Here is a 26,876-nt window from a genome sequence, read left to right on the forward strand (position 1 = left end):
AACACATAAAAGAACATTTTATGTACACTATTATTGTTTCTTTTACCGATTGAATCTCACCAAATACGATTTTATTAGCGTCCCGCCTACCCCACTGATGAGTCCCGAAATTCCTCTAAATATACCCCCGAATCTCTCGTATCTAAAAGAGTGTGTGGCAGCCTCTTCTTTGTCAGCCCCATAATCGTGCTTGTGTGTTTCTTCAACAGAGTGAGTGAGTGAGTGAGTATGGTTTTACGCCGTTTTTACGCCCAGTCGTCTTAGGCGCCGCGATTCGCTGTGCAGAGTTGCGTCCCTCGGGCACGCCAGAAACCTATGATTGTTTGTTCGAATCCCGGTTCGCCTCGATTGTTTCTAGATTTGTCAGCACCCTACCCGTGCTCTCGGGTTTCACCGAAGTGGTAAACGTCTGAGACCTGCATCACTTCGGGCTTTCCTCCCCGGTAAGCTGACACGCCGTGATATAACTGGATTCTGTTAAAAGCGGCGTTAAACCCAACTCACTCTCTCTCTCTCACTCAACTGAGGGGCCAGTGTGTGACTATGACACCTTGGAGTCTGATGTGTCATTTATTGTTCGCTCGTCACACCAAAGACCCGAGTTCGAGTCCCCACATTGATACTTACTCCTGTGCATTTCGCTACTATGTGTGAAGCCAAAGTATGGTGTCCCGCGCCGGGATTTTGCTGAAATACAGCTGATGCTCATTTAGCTGACACGCCGGATGTCACCGAAACACTGATATAAATATGGTGTTATAAGCGATATTTTTGCTCAAGTTGGCAGTTCTGGATACAGAAACTCTGATTCAAGACATTGAAAACCCATTCTTTTTCTGCTCATTATCCTGCCTTATGTACAGCAATCTATCAGCTTATCACCACCCTGTGTTATGTTGTCACCGCCTCCCAGCTTGACTCCCCAGCTCCATCCCAGCGCGTGACCGTTACCCTCCCGGTATCATCGCTGCCACCAGTTGTTTGTTAGTATTCTTATTGGGAAAAATAAAGTGCTCCCCCTAATAACCTTTGTTTGTAATATGAAAAAAAAACATATTTATAAAAGCCCTACCCCCCTCCTCACTTTTTGGGGGGAGAAAAATGTTCCCGAAATCGTCGTAGCAGGCGACTAAATGGATCGGGTGGTCAAGCTCTTTCAGGACTGAATCTCTCCTTTCATGGACGACCCGTGAAGATCCAGTGTAGAATAGGTCTTCAGCAACCCAGGCTTGTCGTAAAAGGCGACTAGGCTTGTGGTAAGAGGCGACTTACGGGATCGGGTGATCAGGCTCGCTGACTTGGTTTATGCATGTCAAGACTCGATTATTTACAGACCGCCGTCATATATCTGGAATATTGGGGAGTGCGGCGTTACTCAACAAACCAACCAACCTTTCATGGACAGCTTGGCAAATAGTACACACATTTTTCATGAATTAATTACAATAACATTATGAAGGAATATCACATCCACCTATCTAGAGATGTATAGAAGTATTTCTAAACAATGATACCAATAACATGGTGACACTATGTTCATAGTCTTGCTTGCTTGCTTGTTGTGGCGTCTCAGTGGATGGGGTGGTCAGACTCGGTCACTTGGCTGATTGCGTACCATCGTACACCGTCCGCGTGGATCGGTGGTCACAATGTCAATTACTGGTTTGTCTGGTCAGGCAGACTATACAAAGACTATGTAGACTCCCTGGCCCATTGATGTCTCGATTATGTACAAGCAGCCGTCATATAGGTGGAATGTTGCTGAGTGCGGCGTTAAACAACACACATGCTTAAATATTCAAAGCTCGTTCAAGTTTAAGGTGTTAAGAAAAAAGGAAGAATTACAATCTTGTCTTCTAATGTCTTTGTATTTGTTTGTTGTTTAACGCCGCACTCAGCAATATTCCACCTATATGACGGCGGTCTGTAAATAATCGAGCCTGGACCAGACAATCCAGTGATTGACATCATGAGCATCGTTCCAAGCAATTTGGATACGATGACATGCATCAACCAAGTCAGCGAGCCTGACCACCCGATATCGTTAGACAAGCATAGTCGCCTTTTACGGCAGGCATGGGTTGCTGAAGAGTGAGTGAGTTGGGTTAAAGGCCGCTTTTAACAGTATTCCAGTTATATCGCGGCGTGTCAGCTTACCGGGGTGGAAAGCCCGATGTTATGCAGGTCTCAGACGTTTACCACTTCGGGGAAACCCGAGAGCACGGGTAGGGTGCTGACAAACCTAGAAACATAATCGGGGCGAACCGGGATTCGAACCCACAACCATAGGTTCCTGGCGTGCCCAAGGGACGCAACTCTGCACAGCGAATTGCAGCGCCTTACACGACTGGTCCACCCGTGCCCACTACTTTGATTGTGGTCTGCCCTAACAACTAAAAGGTATGATTGGACTGTGTGATGTGTGTTAGATAAAGTGCTGCTCATCGTATACAGTAAATGTAATAATGCAATGATATATTTGTTTCATTATAGATTCTTGACATTGCATATATCATTAACTTTACCTTACTATATTAGGTAGGGTATATCCCCATCATCTTTCAATATTTCTTGTGCTCGGATCGTCATCGCCCCGATGGAACTACAGACTAGGGGTGGGACGGGTCAAAATTTACTACCCGGGTACCCACCACCCTATTACCCGACCCTAACGGGATACCCGCTGTTGATATTTAGAGATAGGTACAAACTGTCCGATTTGGAAAAGTTTGACCATAGCCCTGGCAAAATGTATTTAGATAAACGTGTAAAACGATCCGCTCATGCATACACTGAAGTTTAATGCATGAAGTTTTATCCTTATTCAAACATATAAAAGTCAGAAGGAATAGGTGCATTGTCAGAAAGAAATGGGAATATTTGTGACTTATAGTGTAACCATGGAGTTTTAGATAAGTTTTGTCATTAAACAATATATATCACGTGACTAAGCACGGGTCCACGTAGTCCTATGGGTACCCGGGTCCTACTCAGGCCCACCCGACCCGAGTACCCGAGTTGCCCGTCCCAGCCCTACAGACCACAATCCCATGAACCCCCAACACATATTCATCGTTCATCCAACCTAGACGTTATAATACCTCCGTCACATACTTTTGTCATGGTCCATGAATACCATAAAAAGTAGTAATGGAGATGGAGAAATCGGGTGTCTGAAAAGGAGCAGTCTGATTACCGAGCTGAATTACTTCCCTTTGACCACACACTTTCCCCGTGGAATTTAATCGATTGAATTGTCTCCCTTTGACCATGGTAACACTTTGATGATGACCGAGATGATGTCCATTTGTCATTCTAATCTAATAAATAAAAAAACTTGTTTAAGAAATTATCTAGATGTAAACCTATGGAAAAAGTTTTTTCCTTGTTCGTAAATTTAAAATCGTATCCCGTTCGATTTTGCTCGAGACTGCATGTCAGAAGATATATATTTTTTGTTTTAAAATTATGTTTTATGTTTTATTACCTGAAATAGGTCAATGGTAAGAATATTTTGCTACATGTGCTTTCCTCTTAGATCCTTTACTGCAATGTGTGTAAATTTCGGTTTTCGGGTTCAGCTCGCTCTCAGTACTCGCCCGCCTGACCCTCTGTGGGAAACATTGGAGAAAGAAACACAAGGGCGCCCTCAGAGCTTCTGAAAGAGGTCATGACATGGTCGCATGTTCAATTATCACTTATTTAAACAATACTTACAATGTAGCTAATCTACCGTGTTGAGTGGATGAATGTAGAGTTTACCTGGAAGTTTTGAAAGACATGAGTACGCAGAAATGAATAATATTACATAACAGTTTTCTCAGAGAGCAAGTTATCATAGAGTAACGTTTACTTCTCTCTCCGGACGGAACATTCGTGGATTCGGGCGGAAGTCATGCTGAAGAAAATGTTATATATTTTGAGACTATGACAAACGTATGAAATAACCCAGTCTCCCTATCAAGAGTTGAGTAGCATATATGCTGGAATATTGCTTAATGCGGCGAAAACTCTGCCTTTCTGTTGTTTTTGTTTTGAAAAACAAATATTTCATCTTCTGATGATCTTATCTATTGTACTTATACTAATGCACTTGCTTATCAGTTTTAAGATGAACAAAGGTAGATTATATAACATTGTAAACGTAAGAGATTGCACAGGTTTCGCACCTGATAGAACACTGACCCTAGGAAGTGACCTAACACTAAGTGGACAGTGATGTAACCTCTGATCTCTGACATTCAGATCAAATCGGTTACGATGGTAAATAACGTTCACCTGAATGACAAATTCGTGACATGAATAGATGTTAAATATTGTATCCATAAACATGACGAGGGGAGTAAAAAACAAATAACATATCAAACAAATACATAAAGTATCAAACAAATATATAAAGTATTGAATGAATAAATACAGTATTAAATAAATAAATAAAGTATCAAAGAAATAAATAAAGTATCAAACAAATATATAAAGTATCAAAGAATAAAATAAAGTATCAAAGAAATAAATAAAGTATTAAATAAATAAATAAATTATCAAAGAATTAATTAAAGTATCAAACAAATATATAAAGTATCAAAGAATTAAATAAAGTATTAAACAAATATAATGTATCAAACAAAAAAAGAAAGTATCAAACAAATATATAAAGTATTGAATGAATAAATACAGTATTAAATAAATAAATAAAGTATCAAAGAAAGAAATAAAGTATCAAACAAATATATAAAGTATCAAAGAATTAAATAAAGTATCAAACAAATAAATAAAGTATTAAACATATATAATGTATCAAACAAAAAAGGAAAGTATCAAACAAATATATAAAGTATCAAACAAATATACAAAGTATCAAAGAAAGAAATAAAGTATCAAACATATAAATAAAGTATCAAACAAATATATAAAGTATCAAAGAATTAAATAAAGTATCAAACAAATATATAAAGTATCAAAGAATTAAATAAAGTATCAAACAAATATATAAAGTATCAAAGAAAGAAATAAAGTATCAAACAAATATATAAAGTATCAAAGAATTAAATAAAGTATTAAACAAATATAATGTATCAAACAAAAAAAGAAAGTATCAAACAAATATATAAAGTATTGAATGAATAAATACAGTATTAAATAAATAAATAAAGTATCAAAGAAATAAATAAAGTATCAAACAAATATATAAAGTATCAAAGAATTAAATAAAGTATCAAACAAATAAATAAAGTATTAAACATATATAATGTATCAAACAAAAAAAGAAAGTATCAAACAAATATATAAAGTATCAAACAAATATACAAAGTATCAAAGAAATAAATAAAGTATCAAACATATAAATAAAGTATCAAACAAATATATAAAGTATCAAAGAATTAAATAAAGTATCAAACAAATAAATAAAGTATCAAACAAATATAATATATCAAACAAAAAAAGAAAGTAAAGTATCAAAGAATTAAATAAAGTATCAAACAAATAAATAAAGAATCAAACAAATAAATAAAGTATAAAACATCCCACTCCCACTGCTGATAGTGATGTTTCGAACTGGTTGTGCACTGAAATAAATGTAAATCTAAATAAACTGCAAGTGATTTCATGGCAGGTGATAGACCAACCAAGTAATTATGTTGCGGTTGTTTCAATAAAAACACTATGCCACGCCCACTAACGGACGACTTTCGCAAACTGTGGTGCATAATTGCACTGAATGCTGTCACCGATTTCGCGGTGTCACTTCTAAAAACCTCCCTTGCATGGTGTGATGGTGTCAGTTCAAAACCTCCCTTGCATGGTGTGATGATGCCAATTCAAAACCTCCCTTGCATGGTGTGAAGGTGTCAGTTCAAAACCGCTCTTGCATGGTGTGATGATGCCAATTCAAAACCTCCCATGCATGGTGTGATAGTGTCAGTTCAAAACCTCCCTTGCATGGTGTGATGATGCCAATTCAAAACCTCCCTTGCATGGTGTGATGGTGTCAGTTCAAAACCTTCCTTGCATGATGTGATGGTGTCAGTTCAAAACCTTCCTTGCATGGCGTGATGGTGCCAGTTCCAAAACTTCCCTTGCATGGTGTGATGGTGTCAGTTCAAAACCTCCCTTGCATGGTGTGATAGTGTCAGTTCAAAACCTCCCTTGCATGATATGATGGTGTCAGTTCAAAACCTCCCTTGCATGGTGTGATGGTGTCAGTTCAAAACCTCCCTTGCATTGTGTAATGGTGTCAGTTCAAAACCTCCCTTGCATTGTGTGATGGTTTCAGTTCAAAACCTACCTTGCATGATGTGATGGTGTCAGTTCAAAACCTCCCTTGCATTGTGTGATGATGCCAATTCAAAACCTCCCTTGTATGGTGTGAAGGTGTCAGTTCAAAACCTCCCTTGCATGGTGTGATGATGCCAATTCAAAACCTCCCTTGCATGGTGTGATAGTGTCAGTTCAAAACCTCCCTTGCATGGTGTGATGGCGTCAGTTCAAAACCTCCCTTGCATGGTGTGATGGTGTCAGTTCAAAACCTCCCTTGCATTGTGTGATTGTGCCAGTTCAAAACCTTCCTTGCATGGTGTGATGATGCCAATTCAAAACCTCCCTTGCATGGTGTGAAGGTGTCAGTTCAAAACCTCCCTTGCATGGTGTGATGATGCCAATTCAAAACCTCCCTTGCATGGTGTGATAGTGTCAGTTCAAAACCTCCCTTGCATGGTGTGATGGCGTCAGTTCAAAACCTCCCTTGCATGGTGTGATGGTGTCAGTTCAAAACCTCCCTTGCATGGCGTGATGGTGCCAGTTCCAAAACTTCCTTGCATGGTGTGATGGTGTCAGTTCAAAACGTCCCTTGCATGGTGTGATAGTGTCAGTTCAAAACCTTCCATGCATGGTGTGATGGTGTCAGTTCAAAACCTTCCTTGCATGATGTGATGGTGTCAGTTCAAAACCTTCCTTGCATGGCGTGATGGTGCCAGTTCCAAAACTTCCTTGCATGGTGTGATGGTGTCAGTTCAAAACCTCCCATGCATGGTGTGATAGTGTCAGTTCAAAACCTCCCTTGCATGGTGTGATGATGCCAATTCAAAACCTCCCTTGCATGGTGTGATGGTGTCAGTTCAAAACCTTCCTTGCATGATGTGATGGTGTCAGTTCAAAACCTTCCTTGCATGGCGTGATGGTGCCAGTTCCAAAACTTCCTTGCATTGTGTGATGGTGTCAGTTCAAAACCTCCCTTGCATGGTGTGATGGCGTCAGTTCAAAACCTTCCATGCATGGTGTGATGGTGTCAGTTCAAAACCTTCCTTGCATGATGTGATGGTGTCAGTTCAAAACCTTCCTTGCATGGCGTGATGGTGCCAGTTCCAAAACTTCCTTGCATGGTGTGATGGTGTCAGTTCAAAACCTTACTTGCATGATGTGATGGTGTCAGTTCAAAACCTTCCTTGCATGATGTGATGGTGTCAGTTCAAAACCTCCCTTGCATGGTGTGATAGTGTCAGTTCAAAACCTTCCATGCATGGTGTGATGGTGTCAGTTTAAAACCTCCCTTGCATGATATGATGGTGTCAGTTCAAAACCTCCCTTGCATGGTGTGATGGTGTCAGTTCAAAACCTCCCTTGCATTGTGTAATGGTGTCAGTTCAAAACCTCCCTTGCATTGTGTGATGGTTTCAGTTCAAAACCTACCTTGCATGATGTGATGGTGTCAGTTCAAAACCTTCCTTGCATGGTGTGATTGTGCCAGTTCAAAACCTTCCTTGCATGGTGAGATGATGCCAATTCAAAACCTCCCTTGCATGGTGTGAAGGTGTCAGTTCAAAACCTCCCTTGCATGGTGTGATGATGCCAATTCAAAACCTCCCTTGCATGGTGTGATAGTGTCAGTTCAAAACCTCCCTTGCATGGTGTGATGGCGTCAGTTCAAAACCTCCCTTGCATGGTGTGATGGTGTCAGTTCAAAACCTCCCTTGCATGGTGTGATGATGCCAATTCAAAACCTCCCTTGCATGGGGTGATGGTGTCAGTTCAAAACCTTCCTTGCATGATGTGATGGTGTCAGTTCAAAACCGCCCTTGCATGGTGTGATAGTGTCAGTTCAAAACCTTCCATTGCATGGTGTGATGGTGTCAGTTCAAAACCTCCCTTGCATGGTGTAATGGTGTCAGTTCAAAACCTCCCTTGCATTTAGTGATGGTGTCAGTTCAAAACCTCCCTTGCATGATATGATGGTGTCAGTTCAAAACCTCCATTGCATGGTGTGATGGTGTCAGTTCAAAACCTCCCTTGCATGGTGTAATGGTGTCAGTTCAAAACCTCGCTTGCATTGTGTGATGGTGTCAGTTCAAAACCTCCCTTGCATGGTGTGATGGTGTCAGTTCAAAACCTCCCTTGCATGGTGTAATGGTGTCAGTTCAAAACCTCCCTTGCATTGTGTGATGGTGTCAGTTCAAAACCTCCCTTGCATGGTGTGATGGTGTCAGTTCAAAACCTCCCTTGCATGGTGTAATGGTGTCAGTTCAAAACCTCCCTTGCATGGTGTGATGGTGTCAGTTCAAAACCTCCCTTGCATGGTGTGATGGTGTCAGTTCAAAACCTCCCTTGCATGATATGATGGTGTCAGTGTCAGTTCAAAACCTCCATTGCATGGTGTGATGGTTTCAGTTCAAAACCTCCCTTGCATGGTGTGATGGTGTCAGTTCAAAACCTCCCTTGCATGATATGATGGTGTCAGTGTCAGTTCAAAACCTCCATTGCATGGTGTGATGGTTTCAGTTCAAAACCTCCCTTGCATGGTGTAATGGTGTCAGTTCAAAACCTCCCTTGCATTGTGTGCTGGTGTCAGTTCAAAACCTCCCTTGCATGGTGTGATGGTGTCAGTTCAAAACCTCCCTTGCATGGTGTAATGGTGTCAGTTCAAAACCTCCATTGCATTGTGTGATGGTGTCAGTTCAAAACCTCCCTTGCATGGTGTGATGGTGTCAGTTCAAAACCTCCCTTGCATGGTGTGATGATGTCAGTTCAAAACCTCCCTTGCATGGTGTAATGGTGTCAGTTCAAAACCTCCCTTGCATGGTGTGATGGTGTCAGTTCAAAACCTCCCTTGCATGGTGTGATGGTGTCAGTTCAAAACCTCCCTTGCATGATATGATGGTGTCAGTGTCAGTTCAAAACCTCCATTGCATGGTGTGATGGTGTCAGTTCAAAACCTCCCTTGCATGATATGATGGTGTCAGTGTCAGTTCAAAACCTCCATTGCATGGTGTGATGGTTTCAGTTCAAAACCTCCCTTGCATGGTGTAATGGTGTCAGTTCAAAACCTCCCTTGCATTGTGTGCTGGTGTCAGTTCAAAACCTCCCTTGCATGGTGTGATGGTGTCAGTTCAAAACCTCCCTTGCATGGTGTAATGGTGTCAGTTCAAAACCTCCATTGCATTGTGTGATGGTGTCAGTTCAAAACCTCCCTTGCATGGTGTGATGGTGTCAGTTCAAAACCTCCCTTGCATGGTGTAATGGTGTCAGTTCAAAACGTCCCTTGCATGGTGTGATGGTGTCAGTTCAAAACCTCCCTTGCATGATATGATGGTGTCAGTGTCAGTTCAAAACCTCCATTGCATGGTGTGATGGTGTCAGTTCAAAACCTCCCTTGCATGGCGTGATGGTGTCAGTTCAAAAACTTCCTTGCATGGTGTGATTGTCTTGATACCATTTATATATTTGCGATGATTTGTGTGGAGGTTTTTTTTGAATATCTCTTTGGGGATGTAAAAATGTTGCAAATTAAGTGCGTTTTTGTGTATTGTTTCTGTGTGTTTTATTGACTTTCAAGCGAATTCTTTCTTCTGCTTCCTAACCAAACGAAAATAATCGATCCTCATTTAGTCCCAATCATTATGAAACATTATAAAACTCAAACGAATAACACCAACATATCATCAGAAAACATGGTATATATCTGGAAATTTGTAAACATACCTATAAAGTTGATGAGTAAAGTGTATGTGGACTCAATACCTTTGAACGCAAATATTATTATACACCAGCTGTTGCGATATCACCGCTAAACCGCGTTTGGATTACCTGAACCCCAATTGATTTTCTACCTTACAGTCCGACCGGCAGCGATGTACATCTATCCACGTCACTTCGTTACATTTTCGATAACAGATCCTGTCATGTTGAACACAGAATCTATATACAAACCTGTTGCGTGTTCCGCTGAATAGTCAGATCACGTGACCGAGTTGTCAACGTACGTGTCGGAGGAAGATGAACGCTGCATGGTGACAAAACGCGGATATGTGCACCAAGGTGAGTGTGACCGGACTTGAATATTGTAAAGGGGAATCTGGCTGCAGTGTGGATGTAGCGTTCGCGCAGTGACTCATTCAATGCTTTATAATGTTGTGTTGTTTTTTTAACACGGGACTTTATACAATTTATTGTAACCCAGGTTTGGGTGTCGTGCATGTATTTTGTGTGTATGTGTTGGGAAAAGGGTAGCTGTGTACAAAGTAGACACAATTTATAGGTAACAACTTCGTTGTTTACTGATGTCCATAAATTGTGTCTACTTTGTCATCCGTCAACGTCTAGGGAATTCCTATCAAACAATTCGTAGCTGTGTTCTTATAGACCAGCGGATTAGGGATAGTCATGGTGGAGCAGTAATATTTCGAAATTTCATTCACTTTTGAACAAAAGGCATGTGTCATGTCACCCCGACCCCCCCCCCCCCCCCCCCCCCCCCCCCCCACACACACACACACACACACACACACACACCCCATCTATCACAGTGTGCAGCTAGGTACCAGTTTGTACCAAAATGTATTTAGATAAACGTGCCTTTTTTACACGTTTATCTAAATACATTTTGCCGTCTATGGTCAAACTTTTCCAAATTGGACAGTTTGTACCTATCTCTAAATATCTACAGCGGGTATCCCGTTAGGGTCGGGTAATAGGGTGGTGGGTACCCGGGTAGTACATTTGGACTCGTCCCAGCCCTAGTCTGTAGTTCCATCGGGGCGATGACGATCCGAGCACAAGAAATATTGAAAGATGATGGGGATTTACCCTACCTAATATAGTAAGGTATAGTTACTGGTATGCAATGTCAAGAATCTATAATGAAACAAATATACCATTGCATTATTACATTTACTGTCTACGATGAGCTGCACTTTATCTAACACATATCACACAGCCCAATCGTATACCTTTAAGTTGTTAGGGCAGACCACAATCAAAGTGGGGGGCACGGGTGGACCAGTCGTCTAAGGCGCTGCGATTCGCTGTGCAGAGTTGCGTCCCTTGGGCACGCCAGAAACCTATGATTGTGGGTTCAAATCCCGGTTCGCCCCGATTATGTTTCTAGGTTTGTCAGCACCATACCCGAGCTCGTGGGTTTCCCCGAAGTGGTAAACGTCTGAGACCTGCAACACTTCGGGCTTTCCTCCCACATTTAGCTGACACGCCGCGATATAACTGGAATACTGTTAAAAGCGGCGTTTAACCCAACTCACTCACTCACTCTTCAGCAACCCATGCCTGCCGTAAAAGGCGACTATGCTTGTCTAACGGGATCGGGTGGTCAGGCTCGCTGACTTGGTTGATGCATGTCATCGTATCCCATTTGCGTAGATCGATGCTCATAATATCAATCACTGGATTGTGTGGCCCAGACGCGATTATTGACAGACCTCCGCCATATAGGTGGAATATTGCTCAGTGCAACTTAAAAAACAGACTTGAATCTCAACTGTGACATCTATGGGACAATCTGAACGTGTACGTACCGGTTCGATATGAGCCGTATGTTGTGCCGGAAAAAATGTTTTGGCGGAAAATGATCAATATTGCCCGTATTACATTACACATTTAATGTTATATATTTGGATTCTTCATGTACTACACTCCAAATGAACGACTTTTTCCTCGTTTTGATCCAATAATAACAGTCGCCAATATTTCCTATCGTGTACTTCAATTCATTTTCTGCAAACTCCACAGTTTGCACGCTGCCGGTAGAGCCGGGCGTGTTTGCTGTTTTCGCAACACCTGGTGTCATTACTGATTTTCAGTGATCCATATCTATTTAATTATTTGATTAGTGATATCGTGTGCAAAGCCTAACGCCAATTTTCGTGTTCTTATTATGTGTGTACTTACATGTTATAGTTTGTCTGTTTGTATGTACTAGATGCGGACTGATGCCGATTTTATAGTGCTAGCCCACTGAGATACCATACCGCAGTTAAACATGAATACCCCACTCAGACACAGTATACTGACTATGAGCCGACTCGTCTTTGTTTAGCCCCTTAATGCCAAGCGCCAGTCAGGGTAACAACAAGTTCCATTTTTTTAACGCCTTTGGGGATGACGCGGCCTGGGATCGAACCAACGACCTTCCGCTCTCCGGGGGAATCTCTACCACTAGACCACTGAGGCGTCCTCTAAGTGATAAGTGATATCATATTAAGTTTATATGTACATTATACAATGGTGAATGCGAATATCTGAAAGATTTTTTTATATGCATATGAGGTAAAAGAAATCATAGATTGGTTTAAAAAATGGCATGAAGACATGTTAAAGTAGATATCATATATAAAGCATATAAAGATATAAATACACTCACTCTCACTTAGAATTCGGAAATCTTTTGATAATACACTACCAAAAATACAAAATATGATATATGGTGAAGACCAGGAATCTTACAGGGATAAATGAAGAAATTGAAGCCAATAGCAGCTTTTATAATAAAAATTATCAATTTAACATATTTAGAAATTATGTATATCTACATGTCTCTCTCCTCTTTCATTACCTAGTCACCTGGATTTGTAAGGGAATGTGAAAAATCGTGTTTTTGTTGTCGATAAAAGAAAAAAGGTTTATTGATATATATGTTCAAACGGATCTATATTATTAATAAGATAGAGCTTGAGTGGCGGACCTCATGCAACGACAGGACAATATTAACTAGGGTGTCACGTGATTAATTGCACCTGCCTCAGGTATATTTGTCTCACTGTCTCTGGTTTCATATCTGAAAAGATGGTATAAAGGTTACAGTGCCCTAATTGATATTTACAAACATTCCTCTGATATTTATATGCAGTGCCTGTGTTGGATTTCCCTTGTCCATTTATTACATTTTAAGTCTGCATTGGTGATAAATACACATCGTGAAGTATTGACGTTATATACACAACGTGAAGTATTTGAGCATACACGTCGTGAAGTAATGACGTTATATACACAGCGTGAAGTATTGACGTTATATACACAGCGTGAAGTATTGACGTTATATACATATTGTGAAGCATTGACGTTTTAACACATTGTGAAGTATTGACCTTATATGCGCATTGTGAAGTATTGACTTTATATGCACATTGTGAAGTATTGACGTTATATGCACATTGAGAAGTATTGACGTTATATGCACATTGTGAAGTATTGACGTTATATGCATAGCGTTAAGTATTGACAATATATGCGCATCGTGAAGTGTTGACACTGTATACGCATCGTGAAGTAATGACGTTATATACACAGCGTGAAGCATAACGCTATATACACATTATGAAGTATTAACGTAATATAAACAAGGTGAATCATTGACGTTATATACACATTGTGAATCATTGACGTTATATGCACATTGTGAAGTATTGACGTTATATGCACAGCGTTAAGTATTGACACTGTATACGCATCGTGAAGTAATGACGTTATATACACAGCGTGAAGCATAACGTTATATACACATCATGAAGTATTAACGTTATATACACAAGGTGAAGCATTGACGTTATATACACATTGTGAAGTATTGACGTTATATACACATTGTGAAGTATTGAAGTACTAGTATTTGTGGGAGGAAAGGGCGGGGTGATGCAGGTTTACCACATTCTGTGGAACCCACAAGCAAGGACATTGTGCTGACAAACTTTGTAATATAACCTGAATGTACCTGAGCTTCGAACCCACAATCAGAGGTTTCTTTTACGCCCTAGGGACGCAACTCTGCATAGTAAATGACATACAATTATATTGAACACAATGATATTTATGCAAAGCAAATACCATGTTTATATCTATAATAATAATTTATACCATTTAATATATCTATCCTGCCTATAATCAACTCAATCCTGTACCACTGAACCGTAGACATGGCATTCATGCTTGTTAGTTTCAGGAAGGTAGTTTCAAAAATAACACACCTTCAGAAACAAATATATGAGGAAGTTTCCTTGTGAATACTGACCTGTGACGTTTAATCTGTTCATTTCTTGGATTAACGATTAACGTCGTGTTATTCAAATCAGGCATTTAGGTCAAGGGTATTTATAATAAGATTAAGATATAATACACTGATCGAGGAGAAGGTGAATAAGGACCGGATTAAACCATTTGATCAATTCCAAATAATTTTATTTTATTTTTGGGGGGGTGAGTAATTTTTTTAGTATTTACATGTAAATTAAAATTCATATTTCGAGTTTTCTTTCAACAACTCTATGGTGTTGGTGAAAAAATACCCATAAAATAAATACGTTTTAACGAGTCCTAACATCAATATTGCAATCACGTAAGTCGTCAAGTTGTTGTTTACTTGCAGTCGACGTCGTCCTGGGGCTGAAAACACTTCTAACGTATGAACTAGACAGTGACGATGCGTCATGATTGGCAGTAATACAACACTGGGGAACTGATCAGGACCTTATCGGCATCTGTAGACAGGATACCAGTTGACCAAGCAATACACAAGTGGCAATGGCCATGGCATCGCCTCAAGAGGAGGACCCCCTGACAGAGGATCTCAACTGCCCAATATGTCTGGAACTCCTGAACGAACCAGTGACACTCTATAACTGTTTCCACTCGTTCTGTAGACGGTGTCTTCAGCAGTCGATTCTGGGGGCTCGGGAGACGTACAGGAATCCTTACGCATGTCCCCAATGTCGCCGTCGTTTCGTCCCCAGTGACGGCGACAAGGTGAACCACCACCTGCAGAACATCGTCAACAGTCACCGGAAGGCGCAGGAAAGAATAGCGGAAATACGTCAGTACGAAATGCAAGATTTGAAGTCACAGTCACGTGGTGGAGCGGTTGCTGCTGCTGAAACAACTGAGAAGCCATCGAAGGTTGAATTTGATGTAGGTATTACTTTGTCAAAACTCATGTTTAAAAGGGGTGACTACAAGGGGAATCGGGTGGTCACACTATGCGACCAAGCTAATTGTTTGTCATCGTGCCCCAGTGGTGCGGGTCGATGCTCATTCTGTCAACCACTGGTTTGTGTGGTCCATAGTCGATTGCTCACAGGGCGCCATGGCTGTAGTTGCTTACTATAGCGTAAAACAACATTCACTCACATTCAGGCTGTTGTAAATTCTTTTTCACCATCCGTAGTCCTTAGTGCTATAAAGAGAAATTCACATATCTGATTTGCAGTTGTATTCTTTTTTTAAACTATGTTTTGACATTTCCCAAAATATCGATTAGAATCACATCTCTATGTGATGTTTATGTTCATATAAGTGGAATCATTCTATTTTTTGTCCAGCACCTCACATCCTTCCTGTCGACAGTGGACACGAAGCTGCAGTCTCTGCTGACCGCCCTTGACCAGTCCAGTATTAATGCAGGAGGAATGCGAAAGGTGCGGTCTCATGTGAATATGTGTGTGTCGGGGGTTGTGTGTTAGCTACCTGCTCTGTGTTGGGTGTTGTGTGTTAGCTACCTGCTCTGTGTCGGGTGTTGTGTTAGCTACCTTCTCTGTGTCGGGTGTTGTGTGTTAGCTACATGCTCTGTGTCGGGTGTTGTGTGTTTGCTACCTTCTCTGTGTCGGGTGTTGTGTGTTAGCTACCTGCTCTGTGTCGGGTGTTGTGTTAGCTACCTTCTCTGTGTCGGGTGTTGTGTGTTAGCTACATGCTCTGTGTCGGATGTTGTGTGTTAGCTACCTTCTCTGTGTCGGGTGTTGTGTGTTAGCTACCTGCTCTGTGTCGGATGTTGTGTGTTAGCTACCTGCTCTGTGTCGGATGTTGTGTTAGCTACATGCTCTGTGTCGGGTGTTGTGTGTTTGCTACATGCTCTGTGTCGGGTGTTGTGTGTGAGCTACCTGCTGTGTGTCGGGTGTTGTGTGTAAGCTACCTGCTCTGTGTCGGGTGTTGTGTGTTAGCTACCTGCTCTGTGTCGGGTGTAGTGTGTTAGCTACCTGCTGTGTGTCGGGTGTTGTGTGTTAGCTACCTGTTTTGGGGTAGGTGTTGTGTGTTAGCTACCTGCTCTGTGTCGGGTGTAGTGTGTTAGCTACCTGCTGTGTGTCGGGTGTTGTGTGTTAGCTACCTGCTCTGGGGTAGGTGTTGTGTGTTAGCTACATGCTCTGTGTCGGGTGTTGTGTGTTAGCTACCTGCTCTGTGTCGGGTGTTGTGTGTTAGCTACCTGCTCTGGGGTAGGTGTTGTGTGTTTGCTACATGCTCTGTGTCGGGTGTTGTGTGTTAGCTACATGCTCTGGGGTAGGTGTTGTGTGTTAGCTACCTGCTGTGTGTCGGGTGTTGTGTGTGAACTACCTGCTCTGTGTCGGATGTTGTGTGTTAGCTACATGCTCTGTGTCGGGTGTTGTGTGTTAGCTACCTGCTCTGTGTCGGGTGTTGTGTGTTAGCTACCTGCTCTGTGTCGGGTGTAGTGTGTTAGCTACATGCTCTGTGTCAGGTGTTGTGTGTTAGCTACCTGCTGTGTGTCGGGTGTTGTGTGTTAGCTACCTTCTCTGTGTCGGGTGTTGTGTGTTAGCTACCTGCTCTGTGTCGGGTGTAGTGTGTTAGCTACCTGCTGTGTGTCGGGTGTTGTGTGTTAGCTACCTGCTCTGGGGTAGGTGTTGTGTGTTAGCTACCTGCTCTGTGTCGGATGTTGTGTGTTAGCTACCTGCTCTGTGTCGGGTGTAGTGTGTTAGCTACCTGCTCTGTGTCGGGTGTTGTGTGTTAGCTACCTGCTCTGGGGTAGGTGTTGTGTGTTAGCTACCTGCTCTGTGTCGGGTGTTGTGTGTTAGCTACCTGCTCTGTGTCGGGTGTAGTGTGTTAGCTACATGCTCTGTGTCGGGTGTTGTGTGTTAGCTACCTGCTCTGTGTCGGGTGTAGTGTGTTAGCTACCTGCTCTGTGTCGGATGTTGTGTGTGAGCTACCTGCTCTGTGTCGGATGTTGTGTGTTAGCTACCTTCTCTGTGTCGGGTGTTGTGTGTGAGCTACCTGCTCTGTGTCGGATGTTGTGTGTTAGCTACATGCTCTGTGTCGGGTGTTGTGTGTTAGCTACCTGCTCTGTGTCGGATGTTGTGTGTTAGCTACCTTCTCTGTGTCGGGTGTTGTGTGTTAGCTACCTGCTCTGTGTCGGATGTTGTGTGTGAGCTACCTGCTCTGTGTCGGATGTTGTGTGTTAGCTACATGCTCTGTGTCGGGTGTTGTGTGTTAGCTACCTGCTCTGTGTCGGGTGTTGTGTGTTAGCTACCTTCTCTGTGTCGGGTGTTGTGTGTGAGCTACCTGCTCTGTGTCGGATGTTGTGTGTTAGCTACATGCTCTGTGTCGGGTGTTGTGTGTTAGCTACATGCTCTGTGTCGGATGTTGTGTGTTAGCTACCTTCTCTGTGTCGGGTGTTGTGTGTTAGCTACCTGCTCTGTGTCGGGTGTTGTGTGTTAGCTACCTGCTCTGTGTCGGGTGTTGTGTGTTAGCTACATGCTCTGTGTCGGGTGTAGTGTGTTAGCTACCTTCTCTGTGTGGGGTGTTGTGTGTTTCCTACATGCTCTGTGTCGGGTGTTGTGTGTTAGCTACCTGCTCTGTGTCGGATGTTGTGTGTTAGCTACCTGCTCTGTGTCGGATGTTGTGTGTTAGCTACATGCTCTGTGTCGGGTGTTGTGTGTTAGCTACCTGCTCTGTGGCGGGTGTTGTGTGTTAGCTACCTGCTCTGTGTCGGATGTTGTGTGTTAGCTACCTGCTCTGTGTCGGATGTTGTGTGTTAGCTACATGCTCTGTGTCGGGTGTTGTGTGTTAGCTACCTGCTCTGTGTCGGATGTTGTGTGTTAGCTACATGCTCTGTGTCGGGTGTTGTGTGTTGGCTACCTGCTCTGTGTCGGGTGTTGTGTGTTAGCTACATGCTCTGTGTCGGATGTTGTGTGTTAGCTACCTGCTGTGTGTCGGGTGTTGTGTGTTAGCTACATGCTCTGTGTCGGGTGTTGTGTGTTAGCTACCTGCTCTGTGTCGGGTGTTGTGTGTTTGCTACCTGCTCTGGGGTAGGTGTTGTGTGTTAGCTACATGCTCTGTGTCGGATGTTGTGTGTTAGCCAAATGCTCTGTGTCGGGTGTTGTGTGTTAGCTACCTGCTCTGTGTCGGATGTTGTGTGTTAGCTACATGCTCTGTGTCGGATGTTGTGTGTTAGCCACATGCTCTGTGTCGGGTGTTGTGTGTTAGCTACCTGCTCTGTGTCGGGTGTTGTGTGTTTGCTACATGCTCTGTGTCGGATGTTGTGTGTTAGCTACATGCTCTGTGTCGGATGTTGTGTGTTAGCTACCTGCTCTGTGTCGGATGTTGTGTGTTAGCTACCTTCTCTGTGTCGGGTGTTGTGTGTTAGCTACATGCTCTGTTTTGGGTGTTGTGTGTTAGCTACATGCTCTGTGTCGGGTGTTGTGTGTTAGCTACATGATCTGTGTCGGTAGTTGTGTGTTAGCTACCTGCTCTGTGTCGGATGTTGTGTGTTAGCTACCTGCTCTGTGTCGGGTGTTGTGTGTTAGTTACATGCTCTGTGTCGGATGTTGTGTGTTAGCTACCTACTCTGTGTCGGGTGTTGTGTGTTAGCTTCCTGCTCTGTGTCGGGTGTTGTGTGTTAGCTACATGCTCTGTGTCGGATGTTGTGTGTTAGCTACCTGCTCTGTGTCGGGTGTTGTGTGTTAGCTACCTGCTCTGTGTCGGATGTTGTGTGTTAGCTACCTGCTCTGTGTCGGGTGTTGTGTGTTAGCTACCTGCTCTGTGTCGGGTGTTGTGTGTTAGCTACATGCTCTGTGTCGGGTGTTGTGTGTTAGCTTCCTGCTCTGTGTCGGGTGTTGTGTGTTAGCTACCTGCTCTGTGTCGGATGTTGTGTGTTAGCTACCTGCTCTGTGTCGGGTGTTGTGTGTTAGCTACCTGCTCTGTGTCGGGTGTTGTGTGTTAGCTTCCTGCTCTGTGTCGGGTGTTGTGTGTTAGCTACCTGCTCTGTGTCGGGTGTTGTGTGTTAGCTACATGCTCTGTGTCGGGTGTTGTGTGTTAGCTACCTGCTCTGTGTCGGGTGTTGTGTGTTAGCTACCTGCTCTGTGTCGGGTGTTGTGTGTTAGCTACCTGCTCTGTGTCGGGTGTTGTGTGTTGCTTGCTCAAGTTGTTGTGTGGCGTGTGTGCCCTGGGACAAGTGCTGTTTTAATTATTCATAATACATAGAAATATAACTTGTAACAAATGTTATATTTAGATGACACTTTCTTGGTAAAGTACAGATTATCGTACTTTTTTTGGTTGAGTCCAATCCGTGTGTACTGGCGTGACTTGTGTGCTGGCGATTAGGTGCCTCACTCAGGCTGTGTGGGTTCGAAACCCGGACGGGACTCAACCCCAAAAAGGTATATTTAATGTAACATTTGTTACATTTGACCACTTTCTAAATGGCATTGTGTGTTAAAATATAATTTGAGTAATAGTGTTGGAATAAGGAAACTTCGGGTAAGCAACTGAGCCTTGTCCTAATGTCGTACCTGTCTAACCTGTACTAAGCTGGTTCACTGTCATGGTAGCACGTGCACGACGCACGGGAAGGTAGCATTGTTTCAAAGTTTCAGATATTCGTATACATACCTGGTCGTCACTTTCATCGAAAAAACACAAAACCACGATGTTATAAAGCCTTTTTATGTTGCCTTCGCCGCCAGGGGGTATCAGATAAGTCATCAGAACATTCCACCATTGTGTCCGAACGAGTACAAGACCATCCTCGGCCATCGGTGGAAGAAGTCAACAGGACACAACCACCCAATACACAAGAACACCACATCGGTAACATTAACAAAAAAGCATTTTAATTAAATTGTTTTTATCTCTGATGTAAATTTTGGTTAACTATTATAGGTATTAGGAAACAGGCATAACATACTATGAGAAGTATATGGTTGGGTGGGTGCGTGAGTGTATGAATGAGTGTATGAGTGAGAAAGGTTTTCCGCCAGAGATGGGCTTAACGCATTGTAGGGCGGTCGGGTAGCCTAGTGGTTAAAGCGTTCGCTCGTCACGCCGAAGACCCGGGTTCGATTCCCGACATGGGTACAATGTGTGAAACCCATTTCTGGTGTCCCCCGCCGTGATATTGCTGGAATATTGCTAAAAGCGGCGTAAAACCATACTCACTCACTCACTCACTTAACGCATTGTACCATTTGTGGAATCGAACCCAGGACTTCGGTGTGGTGAGCGAACGCTTTAATCACCTGGCTACCCCAACGCCCCTCTTTCACTGGATATTGTTCGACACTTCCGAACTAACTCTGGTACTTTTATTGGGTTTTTTTCCCCAATTATTTTTTAAAGCTATCTTTCAAAATGATCAGTTCTGTTTAGATTTAAGATTCTTTTAAGCAACCTAAACGCCAGAGAATAATAAGTCTCGACTATCTGCAGCAACTGATTTTAGTGGGCGTAAAACAGGGATGAAAATTATATGAATTGATCACTGAAAATCGGTGATGACACCAAATAATGTCAGCATAATGTTTTCCGTTTTATGCTCCAGATTGTGACTTTGAAGCAGAATCAGTTGGCGAGTTCCTGGAGCGATCTTTGGTAATAATCAAGAAACACTTCCTTCTGATCATGTTTCTCATACACGCATGCGCACTGATCTTCTGTTTCCTGATGGGTGTGTTGTGACCATGGTGACACGTGACACGACCAAGTTTGTTTGCATGACTACTGTGTCCTGTGTTTTCACGTGTGTCCGCTCTGCATGATGCAATGCACACGAACCAACGTCTTTCATGTGGCAAATGGAATAGCAGTTTTTTACCTACACAAGCATGACCAGGCTTATGAACTCAATCAAAGACAAGTGGCACGTGAGAATAACGGTTGTTCGGTATATAATAAACTATACACCTCTTTGATTGTTTTTGATGACGTAATGTGTATTGGTGAATACCCACTACAAGTAGTGATCGTCACAACTCAATGCATTATATTTGATAAATATGCACAATGTATTATGTCGCCTCTAGAGTTGCTTAAAAATATAACACATGCTATAGAATTTGTTTTGCTTCCACTCTATGGCGCATTTTGTTTGTCAGCACCTTGAGTGGTCAATGTGTGGCCGTGACAGCTTGTAGTTTCATATGCCATTAAGTTGCCGGGGCGTGTTGCATTGCCAGTGGTTAAAGCGTTCCTTCGTCAAGCCGAAGGCCCGTGTTCGAGTCTTTCAAGGCCCGTGTTCGAGTCCTCACAAGGCCCGTGTTCGAGTCTCACAAGGTCCATGTTCGAGTCTTTCAAGGCCCGTGTTCGAGTCCTCACAAGGCCCGTGTTCGAGTTTTACAAGGCACGTGTTCGAGTCTTACAAGACCCATGTTCGAGTCTTACAAGGCCCGAGTTTGAGTCTTACAAGACCCGTGTTCGAGCCTTACAAGGCCCATGTTCGAGCCTTACAAGACCCGTGTTCGAGTCCTACACGGAGCTCCTTCCCAGCGCGTGACCTCTTCGTTACCATCGCTGCCACTGGTGTGCAAGCGAACGTTACAAGAATCTTCAACGTTTTCCCTCGAACCCCAAATGTAGTGACATTATATATGTTTGTATGTCCTTAGGAATGTCACGTTAACTGGGAAAATTGTTACATCTAGCTTACTATTTCCCAAATACTGATGTATTTACGATTAATATGTTTAATCAGCTAAGATCGACTTTGCAAACTAACGGAAAATCACACAAAGGAACGGAACATATCTAATTAAATAGATTTCACACATTGTACCCATGTCGGGAATCAAACCCTGTGTGTCACGTGACCAAAACAGAACACAAATGCACGGCATCCATTTATCCGAAAAAAACACAACGTATAAGGCCATACTAAATCAATCCTTCGATTTCTCTTTCCCCACTCCACCCCACCCCACTTCACTCCGCCGCCCACACATCTACCCCCATCGCACCGTTTCACGTTACACAAAAACAGTGCGCCTCACAGTGTCTCCTTTCGTGAATTGATGAAACATGTATTACTCGAAGACACCCACAATTGGAGGCTGTTTGTTACAATACCCTCCAGCCATGGTGCACTAACTGAAGTCACATGAAAAAAATCGGGTGTTCCTTAACTTCTTTTGAGTAGTATACCATATACCAGGTTCTACCAAACGTGCATTCTTCACGTGAATCACTTGTGTCGACAGGTAATGTACACAGGTGCCTTGAACAGCTGATCTTAAATAAAGTATTAAAAAAAGGCCTGAAGTATATAGGTTTTTAAACACGAGTATTATGATATAAATCTAAAAATCAATTTATTGTAGCCCAATAAAATAAAAGTTATTGCTTAACATCCGTCAGAAGGGGATTCTGTCTATTAAGGCCGCAATGTCCACAAAAGCAACTGCTTTGAACGGTTACATGTTCTTCGTTGAATGTGGGCGGTCGGGTAGCCTAGTGGTTAAAGCGTTCGCTCGTCACGCCGAAGACCCGGGTTCGATTCCCGACATGGGTACAATGTGTGAAGCCCATTTCTGGTGTCCCCCGCCGTGATATTGCTGGAATATTGCTAAAAGCGGCGTAAAACCATACTCACTCCACTCCAGTCTTCGTTGAATGTGTCTGTGCCATGATAAAACGTACATTTTGTTCAGTATTCACGAGATAATTATGTGCAGTGTCGCAGAACACCTACCAAGGACTCTATCCACACGCTCTCTCAATATTGATTTGAAAATACACTGTCGGACAAAAGAAGATATACACCCACGTGTTATGGTGGCTAAGAATAAAACAAACAAAACCGATATGGTGCTGTATTTGATACGGGCACTAAACTTGCGTTTTGGACCTTACGTGTTTCGGCGACTGTTTTCATGAAAGTAACGCTTTGATAACGTTTGTAAGGTTTTGTCAAATCCAATTTTCAAGTGTATTCTTTTTGGGGGGCCCTTCAGGTTATGTGTGATGTTATTGACAGTAAAGTCGACAGTTGGATAGCCTACTTGTGAAAGCGTTCATTCGTCACGCCAAGGACCCGGTTCGATGCTACACATTAGCCCAGACTTGACATGGCATACAATCCCCCACCTAACCCACCACACCACAGACCATGTTAATTGGTCTACGCCACAGTCAGTAACACAACAGCTTCATCACGCCGACCTGTAAATATTCGACAAACTAGTGGTTGATATTATGAGCAACGTCCCACGCAGCCGGGTCATGCTTACTTGCAATCAACCAAGTCATTCAGCCTGACCACCGTATCTAATTTAGTTGCTGGGGACTAATTCTAACCGCGGTCCCAACGGGTCGTCCTCACGGGTTGGTACAAGCAAACCCATCTCGTCTGTTGTATGAGGAGACCCTGACATTCGCCTTGCCTAGATTCTATAGTCGTGGGTTTTAATCCCATATACGTACCGACCTCTGATCTGTCATCACATACCCTTGCTTAAGGGTTTCACCGAAACGTCCTTTGATGTGCTTCTTAATCTGACACTTCTTAATCTGATGTTACTGAAACATTGATAAAGCGGGTAAAAAATCACTCTCACTACTTTACCCCGACAGACATTTTATCACAAATCTGTAAATTGTGAAATATTTCAAATGTGTCATAGATGTGTGTTACATGTCACTGCATCAGATTGAAACATGGACATGCATTTAATACCTGATGCAGAAGGTGCTGTTCCGTATAATAATCAATTGTAATTAGTCTCCAGGCGACTAGTATATGCAGCTGTCGCCATAGACGTTAACATTCGATATAAACAATAATTGCAGGGTCGCTTAGTGGGACGGGCCCCAGGGAATGATTAAATTAAAGAATCTGTATATGTGTGTTAGCAATGAGTCGTTTCGGACCGGAAATAACCATCACATTACATTCGTGATCTTCCGGCCAACCCCGAAGGATTCTGGAGTGGAATAGGTCCCCAGTTAGCTATTCTCGTCCATCATAAATAGATCGGATGTTCAGGCGTGTGACTTGGCTGATTGCTTGTCTGCTGGTCTTGCTCCAAGTCTGTACTGAATTAGGAGTCCATGGATGTATAGTAAGTCTAACCTTGTTATAGGCTGTCTAGATACGAGGACAGTACGTCTAAGGACGCCATTTATTTATAGGGAATTGTTCTGATTATTTTACTTGTCTGCGTGCCGCGATCTGGTATTCAAGATGGTAAAACTATATATATGTATATGTAGCGCTCCCTCACAATAATCTTCGCGTTCGCTGGAAAGATTTCATTATAGCATAACGAAGGAACGACGCTGTAAAGATATTTTTAACTCTCTAGCAGATTCCATATTTCTGGAATGGTGAAAAAATATAGTTATAGCATTGCCTCACAATACTACTGTATAGCATAACAAGGCAACGATGGCGAGGATTTTTGCCCGTGTTTTACTGAGTGAGTGAATTGGGTTTAACGCCGCTTTTAACAGTATTCCAGTTATATCACGGCTTAATGTGGGAGGAAAGTCCGAAGTGATGCAGGTCTCAGACGTTTATCACTTTGGTGAAACCAATGAGCACGGGTATGGTGCCCCCTAATGGGGGCGAACCGGGATTCGAACCCACAATCATAGGTTTCTGGCGTGTCCAAGGGACGCAACTCTGCACAGCGAATCGCGGCGCCTTAGACGACTGGGCCACTCATTAGTAGATGGTCACTCACTGATAATATCAATAACTGGCTTGTCTGGTCATCCATATACGACTAAAATAGTCCTGCCTATGACGTTAAAAAACATTCACGCACTCATTTGGGCCAACATATTGTGCTAGATTCAGGCGAGCAACGTTTCTTCCTGACATAATAGATTCAATAACAGCGTCCAGTTATGTTTCGCAATATGACGTTAATAACGAGTTTCGTAATTGTCTTTGTGATGCGATGAACCACAATGTCGTTATTACTTGCATAACTTGCTCTGAAGGATTAACGACCCACTATGACGTGTCTTTAAACTGTCACAAAGAGTCTCAAGTTACTGAATGTCCCCTGGGTCTTGAAAACGTGGAAGTCTGTGGGATATTTGCTTGAAGCAGGATATATTCTTCAGTCACTACTTCAAAACCTACTATTTTTACTCTGAAAATGGGAGCCGACCAATTTATTTTCACAACAAGCCTTTTTCAATATTTTCAGGATCCAAGTATTTATCCAAATAACAGCCAAACCACCTTTCCGTCTAATAAATCAAATGATCGGTCCATGTCACCACCTACGGTGTGTGATTGGCTTAAACTCATGCGTAACATGTCCAGCATTCATAATAATAATAATAATAATCTAAGCAATGGACCTAAAATCATATTTTCTTCTCTTTTCGTTTTTAAGCCTACAGTCTAAAACATGGGAAAAACGCGCCCTCCCGGTAACACTTCATCCCTGTGTTTGCAACTGTGACCATGACAGTTCAGACCTCCATAAGAGCCGACTGAATGATCCAGTCACAATGTTAACATTTCTCTCTTGTTTGTAGTCAGGGCGACCGGTCAGAGTGAGATGGGACCTCCTGTACACGGAGACAGATGACGTTTTGTGCTAGTCACGTGAGAAGCTTGTTCAGACCGGAAGTTGCGTGACGTCACGACCAAAGAATGCACAACATTTATCCGGAACTAAAGGCCACACCTGCAAATGCATTATCGGGAGAAGGCGATGCATCGTGACTCCTCAATATATTCAAACCAAAAAGCCGGAGGCCTGGGTTCGATTCCTGACGTGGGAACAATGCGTGAGGCCCATTTCCGGTGTCCCCGTCGAGATATTGTTGGGGTATAGCTAAAAGCATAAACCTTATTCACTCACACTCAGATATTCAGAAATGTGATACTTTTTACTCATATACACTTTCCATTCCATTGTATTATATTTTGAATCGAATCTCTGCAGGGAATCAGGGTTATAACAGGTCCCCAGCAACCTATGCTGGTCGTTATATATTCAAGAGGCCACTGGATGGATTGGAGGTCAGGCAGCGTGACTTGGGTGATTGCGTGTCATCGTACCCCGATGGAATGGATCGTTGCTCACAATATCGATCACTGGTCTGGCTGGTCAATTATTTACAGTCCGCCGCCATAGAGCTGAAATATTGCTGAGCGTTAAACAAACAAACAGAGTGAGGCGTTGGGTTTTAACATTATTCCAGTTATATCGCGGCGTGTCAGCTTTATGTTGAAGGAAAGCCCGAAGTGGTGCAGGTCTCAGACGTTTACCACTTCGGTGAAACCAACGAGCACGGGTAGGGTGTTGACAAACCTAGAAACGTAATTGGGGCGAGCCGGAATTCGAACTCACAATCATAGGTTTCTGGCATGCCCAGGGGACGTAACTCTGCACAGCGAATCGCGGCGCCATAGACGACTGGGCCAACCGTGCTCCCCACATCAAATGGAATATATAGAACACTGGAATATATTCCCGTGTCATGCTTATATCTGGTCTGTAAATCCAATTTGACTTTGTGATCAATGTATGACCGTGTAACAAATTGAAAATTTGAAAAATGGTAAAATAAACTAATTTATCTACAAACGCTGTGATGACTAATGAATTATTAAATTAATACATTTGGCTACAGAATGCTCGGCCTTG

The 26,876-nt window shown here is 42.6% G+C and overlaps 1 protein-coding gene across 2 annotated transcripts; it reads left to right on the plus strand.

Annotated features, from left to right (window-relative positions):
• Positions 1-10,102: 10,102 nt before the first annotated feature.
• On the plus strand, positions 10,103-26,388 carry LOC124134933 (putative E3 ubiquitin-protein ligase RING1b). 2 transcript variants are annotated; one of them, XM_046500037.2, is made up of 6 exons: positions 10,103-10,308; positions 14,642-15,180; positions 15,591-15,686; positions 19,959-20,082; positions 20,813-20,862; positions 25,759-26,388. In XM_046500037.2, the coding sequence occupies exons 2-6, from the start codon at positions 14,797-14,799 to the stop codon at positions 25,822-25,824; spliced, it is 720 nt and encodes a 239-aa protein (XP_046355993.1). In that variant the 5' UTR covers positions 10,103-10,308; positions 14,642-14,796; the 3' UTR covers positions 25,825-26,388. The 2 variants fall into 2 exon arrangements, with proteins under 2 accessions (XP_046355993.1, XP_046355992.1); XM_046500036.2 differs by lacking the exon at positions 25,759-26,388 and having other exon boundaries at positions 10,110-10,308; positions 20,813-21,180.
• The last annotated feature ends 488 nt before the right edge of the window (positions 26,389-26,876 follow it).

Source organism: Haliotis rufescens, unplaced genomic scaffold (genome assembly GCF_023055435.1).
Source record: "Haliotis rufescens isolate VD_foot unplaced genomic scaffold, xgHalRufe1.0.p SCAF_15, whole genome shotgun sequence".
In the NCBI taxonomy this organism is placed as follows: domain Eukaryota; kingdom Metazoa; phylum Mollusca; class Gastropoda; order Lepetellida; family Haliotidae; genus Haliotis; species Haliotis rufescens.